The 12,165-nt window shown below is 48.3% G+C and overlaps 1 protein-coding gene and 1 long non-coding RNA gene across 4 annotated transcripts in view; both read left to right on the top strand.

Annotated features, from left to right (window-relative positions):
* The first annotated feature begins 1,134 nt into the window (after positions 1-1,134).
* LOC109146450 lies at positions 1,135-2,747 on the top strand. The gene is made up of 3 exons (XR_005603511.1): positions 1,135-1,536; positions 1,978-2,356; positions 2,450-2,747. It is a non-coding gene; the product is annotated as an uncharacterized LOC109146450 (long non-coding RNA).
* A 1,180-nt stretch (positions 2,748-3,927) lies between these two features.
* The window catches only part of LOC104698091 (trifunctional purine biosynthetic protein adenosine-3-like), a 32,429-nt gene continuing 24,191 nt past the window's right edge, over positions 3,928-12,165 (top strand). The window contains exons 1-9 of one of the 3 annotated variants that reach the window (XM_039553833.1): positions 3,928-4,003; positions 4,139-4,237; positions 6,364-6,514; positions 7,253-7,348; positions 7,732-7,906; positions 9,718-9,829; positions 10,277-10,336; positions 11,226-11,351; positions 11,939-12,026. In XM_039553833.1, coding sequence (XP_039409767.1) covers positions 6,370-6,514; positions 7,253-7,348; positions 7,732-7,906; positions 9,718-9,829; positions 10,277-10,336; positions 11,226-11,351; positions 11,939-12,026 — 802 coding nt within the window. In that variant the 5' untranslated portion in view covers positions 3,928-4,003; positions 4,139-4,237; positions 6,364-6,369. Of the gene's footprint in view, positions 4,004-4,028; positions 4,238-6,328; positions 6,515-7,252; positions 7,349-7,731; positions 7,907-9,717; positions 9,830-10,276; positions 10,337-11,225; positions 11,352-11,938; positions 12,027-12,165 lie in introns of those variants that run through there. The other 2 variants (XM_039553839.1, XM_039553847.1) reach the window with 2 other exon arrangements.

Genomic DNA, 12,165 nt, shown 5'->3' with positions numbered 1-12,165 from the left:
TGGAAAACGACAGTGAGCTCTCCTGAGGGGATAACAAGAGTTACAAGGAGCTGTCCCAGGGTGAAGAGAAGAATGAAGAAGAGGTGTCCCAAGGGGAGAGCGACAGTGGCAAAGAGCTGTCCCAAGGGGATAACTACGAGGATGAGAAGCTTTCCCCAGAAGACGACAAACATGACACAGAGCTGTCTTTTGGGGAAGGCTATGATGTCCAAGCTATGTCCCCATGGGAAGAAGATGACGACAAACAGTTCTCCGAGTGGGAAGAAGATGAGGACAAAGAGCTCTCCCAATGTGAAGAACATGAGGATGAAGAGCTCTCCCACTGGGATGAACATGAGGATGAAGAGCTCTCCCACTGGGATGAACATGACAGCGAAAAGTGGATGAGGAGGGCCCTGCTCGGTGGTATGGAGAGAGATCAAAGCTCATCACTGGAACTGTCAGAACTGGAGCGGGTGTCAAGCCATCAGAAGGTGCTGGAGTGGCTGGAAGCCAACTTCCCCGATGATTATGGACTTGAGGATGAGGAAGCTAAGAGACACCAAAGACTGGCCACACAGAAATGGTGGAAGGACAAGTTGGAGGCCCAACAGCACGACCCATTGGACTCCATGTCATCTCTTGCATTCAATGTCAGTGGCAACATGCTTTCCAGATGGAGGCAATGCGGCTTCCAAGAGCTGTCCCAAGGGGAAGATGCCATCCAGGACACCTGGAGCGAACCCTTGGGCCTTATGGATGATGAGGACTCCCTGGAGGGACCCAGCTGTTTCCAGGCATGTGGGTGCAGAGGTGGCAGCAGAGGCAGCCCGTGCCCTGCCCAGCGCCTCTCCTGCCCCGGGGCATCACACGGATGCCAAGCCAGCAGCTGCGGAGGAGGAGGAGGAGGAGGAGGAGGAGCCTGAGCCTCTCGCTCCCGAGGTGACAGAGGCACAGAGCCAGGTCTCCAAGAAACGTCCCTCCCGCTTCAGGCGGGCGCTGCGGGCGCTGCGCAGGCTGTTCCGGTGTCCCTGCCTGGCACCACAGCCGGAGGAGTAGCGCCCACGCCAGCGCCAGGCCGGGCCTGGAGGTGGAGGCAGAGCAGCCCTTGGGCGGGACAAACGTTCCCAGTTGTGGTTCCTGGAGATCAGCACAGCCCAGCACAGCAAGTGCAGGAATCGGGCCAACAAGTGGCCACGGATCGTAGGGGGGGACCAGGAGCACCAAAGACCCCCAAGGCCACCGACCCTTTCCCAGAAGGGTCTGAAAGAACGGACTGTGCAAGAGACCCCATTTGCACAGAGGTGAGAAACCCATTGCAGGGTGGGGAACCCAGTCCAGAAAAGGGTACCCCCACCAAGCCCGTGACCCTGGACATCCCAACAGCTGGACTGTGGCTGGAACCCGGAGTGACATCCCCTCATCTGGAACCGTGCTGGAACCTGGAGTGACATCCCCTCAGCTGGAACCACACTGGAACCAGCAGTGACGTCCCCTCAGCTGGAACCACACTGGAACCAGCAGTGACGTTCCCTCAGCTGGAACCACGCTGAACTGGTGCTGTGAATATTTTTGTCTTTTCTTTTATACCCCTGTTACAGCTTTTTACAGCTCCTGTATTCTCAGTGCTTTTTGCCTACATTCTTGGCCTTGTTCGTTAAGCTGGGAGACGAAACATTTTAGAAGCTTCGTAGTTAGGGTCAGTGTGCCCCAGACCCCAAGGTCCTCTCCAGAACACATTTTGTAAACTAAGATAGAAGCATCCAGGGGAAGGTTTCTTGGGGAGCGGGGGCTCATTCGAGCCTCTCCTTGGGGAATTTTTGATAGATTAGTAATTAGTAAGACCTATAATGTTACACCAGATCTTTTGGGGTGGGCATTGCGGTGCGCATGGAGGTGCATTCAAACTGCACGTAGTGCACCTAAGGATCCTTAAAAGAGATAACCAAGGTAAAATCCCTTTTTCCCTTCTAACCGTGTCTCACTCTTGATTTTAAGACCAGGAAAAGGCATCAGAACCAGGAATGACGTCCTCCCATGTGGAACCATGCTGGGAACAAGGGGGACCTCCTGTCAGCCAGGACCACACTGGAACCAGGAGCCATCATCTCTTTTTCTCCCTCTTTTCTTGTCTTTCTTTCTCTCTCTCTGCCCCTCTTTAATTCACCCCTTCCTTTGTCTCTTCCCTTTCATCCTTTCCCTTTATCCTGTTATAAACTAAGTCGATAGTTCGTGCTGTTATGTATAAAAATTAACTGTAATTAAGCTATACAGAGCCAGAGTTTCAAAGCCCCCCCACCAGCCTGGCTGAGAGGAAAATTTTACAACACTGGAGCAGTTGAAAAGGAAGTTCTTTCAGCACAGATGTAATCAATAGGTGAGGATTCCACCCCAGGCGGGGTTGGATCTTATCACCGGGACATTGACACTATGATGGCTTGATCACTGTCTTCTGATCTCTACCTCTCAGCCGATAAGGAATTGGACATTCCAGGAACTCCACTGAGGGCTCCAGTCCGGGAACTCCATTGAGGGCTCCAGGAATCGAAGACAGACAAATTCATCACCGAAGATGGACAATTCATCAGACCCAGGAAAGGCTCTGTGCAGTCCAACTTCGGGACAAGAAAACTTCATGGATGTGCTAAACTGTGGGAAGAACAGAACTAATTCGGACTGCCCAAGAACTGTATAAGAAGGAACCAGCGGAAGCAGCACCCGTGAACTTGGGGATCTGACACGACAGAGGTCGGATCTGTGTTCACCCAGCTCCCATCCCAGGCTCGGGGCTGACCTTCCGATCGTGGCTTTCTGCGTGACCGATCTTTCGGGCGCGGAATAAAATCTATTTCTTTATTAAATTTAATTTGGCTGAATTTCTTTTATTTCAATCCCAAACTCACTGCCACGTGTTTTCATTGTAGGTCAGGGACTAGTGTAGCAGTTGTGTAGAAATAAGTAAAATTAATGAAATATTCATATATTAATAAAAATAAGAGTGTTGATTTTTTTGTGGACACTCCAGCTTTTATCGCTCCTTTCATCCCTGAGCATTTACGATTCTTGGGTGCTTCCCTCCCCTTAGGGGTGGGGGATCACAACACGTTAATAAAAGCTGCTGCTTCTTACATTGTGCTTGTCTGTGCCTGGTCCACATCGGGAGCAAGGTGGGGGCTGGCAGCATAAAAAATCATGGAACCATGGAATCTGCTCTGCTGGAAGGGACCCACAGGGATCACCCAGTCCCACCCCTGGCCCTGCCCAGACCCCCCACCAATCCCAGCCTGGGCATCCCTGGCAGCGCTGTCCAAATGCTCCTGGAGCTCTGGCAGCCTCGGGGCCGTGCCCATTCCCTGGGGAGCCTGGGCAGTGCCCAGCAGCCTCTGGGGGAGAACCTTTCCCTGCTCTCCAGCCTGAGCCTGCCCTGGCCCAGCTCCAGCCGCTCCCTGGCTGCTGTCCCTGTCCCCGGGAGAAGGAAAGGCTGGGAACGTTGCAGCTTGCCAGATGTTAACCAGAGGAATTCAGTCTATCCTGGATGGATTTGGCTGTCCAAGATGATGGAGTAGGAATCACTGGAGAATAAAGTAACAGTTCTTATGTATGTTGTACTTCTGGCACTGCTTGTATTGAATTTGTAAAGGTAAAAAGGGCTGTAATGAAGAGGGGGGGGGGCACATTCCAGTGTGTGCTGGATAGTAAAATAACCTTTATTTATACATTTCAAGCTGTGTTCCGTGAGAAATAACAGGTCTGTGTGTGCAGGTTTGGCTGGAGTGTTTCTGTGGAGCTGGACACTGTACCAGTTGTCTCCACCTCTGAGGTCCTTCCCCTGGCAGGGGATATAAAGTTGCTCTGGCATGGGATCTGAGTGAGGAGCGCAGCTTTGTGACACATTGTAGCGGGGTTGTATTTTTTCCCTAGGGTTGAATCCTATTTCCGTGGTCAGACGGTCTGTTGGGAGGAGCTATTTGTGCTGTTAACGAAGGAAGACGGAGACAGAGGAGGAGGATCCACGGTGTTGAGGGTGTGGGGAGGACTTGAAGGGTGGGAGGCACTGAGGGGATGCTGCTGGTCATCCGCCGGTGAGGGTGGAGGATCAAGGGGGACAGGGCAGCTGCAGGTCTGGCTGCCTCTTTCACTTCCTTATCCTTGGCTTTAGGAGATCAGAAATCATTTGGATCTGAAGCAGGAACTGGAGGAAGATCCTTCTGGAGGACTTCTTAGCCTTTTGTGCAGGCAAACAGCAGGGTCTGACACGGTAAGGGAAAATAATTCCAGTGAGATGTCCCTCTCCACAGCGTTTCCTCCAGGACCAACTATCCTTCCAGCATGCTCTGTCCCTCTCTTCAGCCTTCCCTCCTGGACCAACTGACTCACCAAATTTCCTCTCTTCCAGCACGCTTTTGCTTGGCTTTGCAAAAAACATCCTTAGTGTCCTCACTGGGAGGTGGAATGGAAAAGTGGATTTTTCCCAAAGTACTGGGGGCACTGCCCACTTTCACTCTTCTTCCCAGTTCAGAACTTTAATTCATTCTGCTTTAGAAAACTTATGGAATTGTGAAATTATTGGCGGGGGGGGGGGGTGTGGTGTGTGGAATTGCTTTTAAAACCACTTTCCTTTTTATTGATGACTGTTGCACCGTATTGGCGCCTCGAAGGGAACGTCGGTGCTTTTGTTAGAGACAGAGCAGTTGTGACTCATTATCTTCACCTTCACAGCCACTTCCAGCGATTATTTGTCAGGCAGTGACAAAAGGAAGGATAAAGCCTGACACTCTGGATTGTTACCCAACATGATGCCTAAGAAAAGTCTTTTGCAAGGAAATCTGTCCCTGGTAGAGCATTAAGCACATGCTCTGTGTTTGTACACCTAGAGCACAACAGCTAAAATTGAAAATCAAATAACTCCCAAAATTCTGCAGTTCTCAGGGCTGGGCTGTGAGAATTCCTGACATTGTACTTGGGCAATTCAAGAATGATGAAATAGACAGAGTTAAATTGGATTTTGTAGTGGGTTAAGGTGGTGGAATCCTGTCTCAGGATCCCCAAGCGTGATTCTTGATGTATCACAGTTCTATGAACATCTTGCCTGGAATGTTCTCCCTCAGTGTCACCATTTAGCTCCCGTTTGCCTTTGGAAGCTGCGCAATGAATTAAACCCAGAGGTTGTGATTCCTCAGGAGAGCGCAGCGGAACTTGCTGGTGTCTGTGGTATCTTTAATTTATGATCTCTCTCCTGGGTAAGGACTGGTTTCTCCATTAGCACCTCCCTTAAAGGTCACGCTCCGGGGTGGATATTTCTCCCTGACATTTGTCCGCATTCAGCACACAGGGAGAAATTAAGTTTGCAGATATGACCTATGATAACATATCTGAAATAAAGCAAAACAAATCTGCCGGGAAATATTGCTGAGGAACTGCTTGAAATGTCAGTGTCAGTGAGATGAACAGTTGTCTTTTTACTGAATGTGCTGCTCTGCTGAAGTGTCCTCCTAGCAATTGTCAGTGTATAAAGTCTGTCCTGAAACCTGCCTTTGCCATTTACTGCCGAGAATGTCTGCACTCTTAAAAGCTTCTAGACCAACCACAGCATTCAGACTCAAATATATTTATTAAATATAAAGGAGTTAAATAATTAAATTTTCATTTTTGTATATTTATTATATATTTATTCGTTATCGATGAGCTATATATGACATATATTATATACGTATGATACATATGATTATATATGATATATATGATAAACCAAATTGCCCAATCAAAATTTATAAAGAAATGACATTTATTATGCGACCAAAATATCGGTCTCTGTAGGTCTGATTACATTCCAGTTTTATACATAATAGCACGAATTACATACTTTATTTATAACAATATATGTATGACTTCGTTCTGTTGTATATATTTGATTATTGTTTATTATAATTTCATTTAATTCGTTTATATAATTGTATATTTGTATAGAAATAAATACATTCATAACATATAGAAGATATAAAAATATTTTTCTAGAGCATTTGTATGACACTTTTAGTCCTGTCCTGCGTAGTTGTGCAAAGAACCTGATGAGACATACTCAAGGCAAGATTACTTCATGTCTGTGGGTGCTTAAGAAATGAAATCTTGACTCTGCTGGAACAAGTGGGGACAATTCCCAGTGGATTTGTTGTCAGTATTTAAACCAGATGTGACCGATGCGTCCATCCAGTGGCACTGCTGGCACAGCCACCGTGACCCGTAGCCTACAAGCACCTTTCTGACACAAACTGGGTTAATATTACTTAAAAGCTGTAGCAGTGAGATGGAATTCCTCTGTTGTTGCTTCTTTTGGCCCGGGTTTGTGAAGTCGGTGGTGCTCCAGGGGCTGCCTGTGCTTCCCAGGGGCCCATGGCTGAGCGGGTGCTGGTGATCGGCAGCGGAGGCAGAGAACACGCCCTGGCCTGGAAGCTGGCCCAGTCCCCACACGTGAAACACGTGTTTGTGGCCCCGGGAAATGCAGGGACAGCTGACAATGGAAAAATCTCCAATTCAGGTAAAAAGGGCGGGTTCAAATCCTGGGCCGAGCAACCAGTGCTGCAGCAACTGAGACAAACCCACCGGGGAGGTAGCAGTTGCTCTTCTTTTACTGGTGCCACAAATGACTGAAGGCGCAGATTTATTTTTTATTGTGTGTTTTGTTTCTGGATTTCAGAGCTGCCTCCTAAAACTCCCTGCTCTATTTATTTTTAGCCTTGCTTCTTAAACTAGTGAGGCTCATATGAGACCGTATTTCTAAACCTCATCTCTTCCACTTTTGTGCTTGAATTCAGTGACCAATTCCAGTGAAATTTAACCCGGGAACAGAGGGCCCAAAGTTCTTAATTCTGAATAGAAACATCTCTGTGTCTGCCCAGGCTGCTCAGCTAAATTTAGCTACATCATCCAATGCTTTGAATAAATCTACTCAGCTGTTGAAATTGAGTTTCTTTCCAAACTTCAAGTTTTATTTTTCAAACTTGTTATTGTTGTGATAAACAGCTTTTAATAATATATCTTGATTACATGTGGCAAATAAATCAGTTAGGAGATGTGTATTAAAAAGAGTAGTGCAAATTGGAGTTGTTCCTTGTTCCTTTTGGACTCTGTTATTATCACATTGATGTTTCAATTTGCCCTTTGTGGGCTCTTTCATGATTTTAATCACACTTTTAGGGAGATGGAAAAAAGATATTCTCATCTCCTGTTCCTTTTTAGGCTTTACAGTGATCATTTAATTATCTTTCCTTTTCAGCTGTATTAGTGAGCAATCACACTATTGTTACCCAGTTCTGCAAAGATCATAACATTGGGCTTGTGTTAGTTGGCCCAGAAGCTCTTTTGGCAGCTGGTAAGTTAATCAAAGACTTAAATAAACCTAAGTTGACCAAAAAAAAAAGTGTAAAAACGAGATGAAAATATTATAATGTGATAAACATAATATAATAATATAATAATATCAAATAATATAATTAGGTTGACAGAAAAAATCGGCACCTTGAATTCTGCTTTAAAATGGGGAGGGGAGGGTAACTGTGAGAGTGCTTAGTAACTAAAGAGCCTTAAAACTGCAGGCTGAGAAGGGTCGGTGGATATTCAGAACCTCGTTTTAAGGATGAATGAATTATCTGAGACAAAGGAAAGCCTAACAAAGGTGTGATGGGAATTTCCTTTTGTCAATGGCTCGATGTCCCCAAGGAGCCCCCTTGGTGTTCGTGCTATTTCTGTGATCAGGGATTGTTGATGACCTGAGGGCAGCAGGAGTTCGGTGCTTTGGGCCCTCTGCCAGGGCAGCCCAGCTGGCCTCCAACAGCAGCTCCAGCAAAGCCTTCCTGGATCGGCACGGGATCGCCACGGCCCGCTGGAAAGCCTTCAGCAACCCGCAGGAAGCCTGTAGGTTCATCATCAGGTAAATGTGCTGCCACTGGGGCTCCTCTGAGAGTCACTTGTGCCTGTGGCCTTCACTTAGGGCTCGGGAACTTCTCAGCTCTTGTTCTTCTCCAGAAGGTGCTGAATTAATGAGCTCTGTAATTAGAGACAGGTAATGAAGGTGCAGGTGTGGAGCTGCTGGAGCCCCTCTGCTCTGGAGCCAGGCTGGCAGAGCTGGGGGTGCTCAGCTGGGGAAGAGAAGGATCCAGGGAGAGCTCAGAGCCCCTTGCAGGGCCTAAAGGGGCTCCAGGAGAGCTGCAGAGGGACTGGGGACAAGGCATGGAGGGCCAGGAGCCAGGGAATGGCTTCCCAGTGCCAGAGGGCAGGGCTGGATGGGAGATTGGGCAGGAATTGTTCCCTGGCAGGGTGGGCAGGCCCTGGCACAGGGTGCCCAGAGCAGCTGGGGCTGCCCCTGGATCCCTGGCAGTGCCCAAGGCCAGGCTGGACATTGGGGCTTGGAGCAGCCTGGCACAGTGGGAGGTGTCCCTGCCATGGCAGGGGTGGGGCTGGATGGGCTTTAAGGTCCTTCCAACACACACATTCCATGATTCCATGATTCTGTGAACTGCAGCAGGTTGATTTTTCTGTTCTGAGATCCCAGCTCTTCTTTCTTTCCATCTGCTCCTTCAGGATGCTCGATAAGCCATTTAAAAGACAAAAAATTATAATGGAGAAAAATATTTCAATGAATCTTTCTGTTAATTAAGGGTTAATTATCATTTCTACCCAGACAGATACAGCAAAATGCTCTCTGATGGTGATTTGGAAGGTTCTGGTCAAATATTCATAACTAAAGAAAACGGTTCCATTTCTGTGCCTGTGGGTTGTGTTCCCAGGCTCCTTGTCTTTGCTGGCAAGTGTTCCGTGTGGGATAAACTCATGGAACCTGCAGGGTTCTTCTGATTAAAACCAACCTTTTCCCTGGTCTCGCTCTGTAACAATGTCCAGTTTGTGTTGCTGCCCCATGGAGACAAGGCCAACACCTTCTCTGCCTGTCAGCAAGCGCAAGGCTCCAAAGGGAAAACTGTCCCAGGTCTGCACAGCGAGATGGGGAGGAAGGGAGCCTGGTGTGAGCCTGCCTGGGTATAAACTGGGGGTGAGCTTTAACCTAATGGAAATCATAGTGTGGGAAGGAGAGGAAGGTGTTCTTTCAGGAAACAGGAAATCTGTGTGCAGAATCAGCCCTTCAAAAAATGTTTTGTTTGGCTGTTCACGAGCCAGACGGTGACTGGGTAAAGTTAAAATTCATTAATTAACATGGTGATGCTCTGTTCTTTTTTAATGTCTGGATTTAGTTTGTGTTTCAGACTAAGTGGGGAAATTCGGGAGGTAGAGTGGGATAAGATTTAACAGATCCTTTACGTGCCAGACCTGACTCAGCCTTAACCTCACAACCCCAAGTGTTTAATGGGATTGTGAGCTGTAATGTGGTGTTGTAAAACTACAAATCACCGAGGAGTTAGGCTTTCCAAGCCTATGGCAGGAATAAAATAACAGCCTGGGAAGAAACTGGGAGGTGTTAAAAGTTCAGTGACCTATCCAAGGATATCCATTGAGCTGGTGTCAGAACCAACAGCAGAATTCCTGCATTTCTTGTTCCCAGAGGGCTCCGGGTCCTTCACCTGCGGGACAGGACGGGCTAGCAGGGAATGTGTTTTCCTGATGGGTTATTCTTCAATCCCTTGGGGAAAAAAGGGAGGCTGTGGGAGGCATTCAGGAGCAAACTGCTGATTTCCCTGGATCCCCTGGATGCAGTAGGGATGCCTGACCCCCACTCTGCTTTCCTTAAAGCACTGACTTCCCTGCGCGAGTGGTGCGGGCGCGGGGTCCAGCGGCCAGGAAAGAAGTGACCATTGCAGCCAGCAAGGAGGAGGCCTGCAGAGCTGTCCAGGAGATTATGCAGGTGGAGAAATCCTTAATTAATCCCTGGCAATCCAAGTCTTGGTGTTCTGTACTCTGGGAGTTTGTAATTCTAGCTACAGGAGACAAGTGTTTTTGGGAGAAACTTGTTCATTCGACTCAGGAATTTCCCTGGGTCTCCTCAGATTCCTCCTGTGTGCCTCAGGCAGAGCCTGGAGGTTTTGTGACTGAACTCCTGTTCCAGCCTTGAGTCCCACTGCCCTGCCTCTCCAAATTTTAATTTTTCCTTGTCTCCCAGGCCTGATAAGGAGTATTTCAGTGTTGCCTTCTTAGGTCCAAATGAAATTCCATTGGCCTTCCCCACTGGCATTCCAGCAAGCTGGCACTTCCCACATACATTGATTTTTCTGTTAAAAGAAAATGAAGAGAGGATTTAGGCAGTGGATTCATGTCTGCTAAATGGGGATTTACTTTGTTTTGTTTTTTATAGGACAGAATGTTTGGAGAGATGGTTGTTATTGAAGAACTGCTCCAAGGGGAAGAACTTTCTGTATGTGATTGATGGTGTGATGTTGTGCTTTTACTCTTTGGCATTATTGCTGTGCTTCTGCAGACACACCCAAGTTTATTGTTTCAAATTTCAAATGGTTTTTTTTTTGTTTATTTGCACTTTGAGAAATATAAATATATTGCATATATATAACATGCAATCTAAGCCCTGTATCGTGCTAATCAATGCATATTGTTAGTAGATTTTTCTTCTACATTAACAATGATATTGCTTTTATGGTGATTATTTTAGGGGGGAAATGATTTTTTTTTTCCCTAAAGTGACCCAAAACATGTTTTTATGGACTTTGCGTTGGTAATTCTTGTTACATCAATAACTTTGTGCTAGTATTTAGTGCCTCTTTTAGACTATTCACATGCCAGAGGACTGGTGTGTGTCCATGCGACTGACAGGTCAAAATCGGATTCATCAAAAGGGAATTGTAATGAGAGCCACCATTTTTCTTGGTTATTTAAACATGAGAAAGAAACAATGATTCCCTCAGGCCGATGAGCTTGTAGCAGAAATAAATGGATTCTTTACTCAGAGGGTGGGCAGGCCCTGGCACAGGGTGCCCAGAGCAGCTGGGGCTGCCCCTGGATCCCTGGCAGTGCCCAAGGCCAGGCTGGACATTGGGGCTTGGAGCAGCCTGGCACAGTGGGAGGTGTCCCTGCCATGGCAGGGGTGGGGCTGGATGGGCTTTAGTGTCCCTTGCAGTCTGGGCTTCTGCAATTCCTCCATTTCCCAGCAGAACTGAGCGTCAGCCTGTGCCCAGCAGTGCTGTCCCTTGGGCCAGGCCATTGCGGCCTCTTGTGGCCATTGTGGCCTCTTGTGGCCATTGTGGCTGCTGTCACCGCTGTCACCGCTGTGCCCGTGTCTCTCCCCGCAGTGCTCCTGTTTCACCGACGGTGTCACCGTGGCCTCCATGCCCCCGGCTCAGCCCCACAAGCGGCTGCTGGACGGGGACCAGGGCCCCAGCACTGCCGGGATGGGAGCCTATTGCCCCGTGCCTCAGGTACGGCCCCTGCTGCCCCCCAGCCTCTGCTCAGCACAGCCCCTTTAGGGCCCCCTCTGCTGCCATCCCGGTGTCTCCTGGAGTGGATTCCAAGGCTCAAACCTTAACAGTCATTCTTTGGAGTTTAATCAGCCCCTGTTCTCTGGAGCAGCTCTCCTTTACCTCTTCCCTTACTCCTAAACTTGGTGTTCCTCTGCTCCCATTCACATCACGTCAAAAACCCCTGCAGAATTCCCTGTGTGCCTGGGACCTTTGTGCTGTGAACATAACCTGGGGGTTCTTGTTGGTTCTTAAAGCACTGCTCTAAATAAGCTGCTCCAACACATCAGTGTGGGTTTGTCCAAGGACAGAAACACTCTGACTGCGTTCAGCCCAGGCTGCCAGTCCCAGACCTCCTTACAAACCACCCAAACCACCTCGGGAGGCAGAGGAGTGGAATTTCCATCCTCCAGGCAGCAGCACCCCGAGGGAAGGAGCAGGGTTGGGCTGGGACAGCAACAAAGAGCTCAGGCATCTGCTCACTCCAGGCCTCCCAGCAAGGCCAGCAGATGCCAGCACTGCCTCAGTGGGTTTGATTTGGTTGTCAGGTTCCCGAAGCTCTTCTAGAGCAAATCAGGGGTGCAATCCTCCAGCACGTCGTGGACAGCATGAGACAAGAAGGAGCAGCCTATGTAGGTGAGTGAGCACCTGAAAGCCAAGGTAAGCCCCTATCCAGGTCAGTTCCATTGTCAGAGGCTGCTTCTGAGTTCCAGATGCTATTTGTATAAAAAAACCCAGCAGCAGCTCATTTTTCATGCAATGTTAAGCCTCACTC

The sequence above is a fragment of the Corvus cornix genome, chromosome 1, assembly GCF_000738735.6.
Source record: "Corvus cornix cornix isolate S_Up_H32 chromosome 1, ASM73873v5, whole genome shotgun sequence".
Lineage (NCBI taxonomy): Eukaryota > Metazoa > Chordata > Aves > Passeriformes > Corvidae > Corvus > Corvus cornix.
Note: the sequence above shows the minus strand (reverse complement) of the source record. Positions and strands in the feature narration are given on the sequence as shown.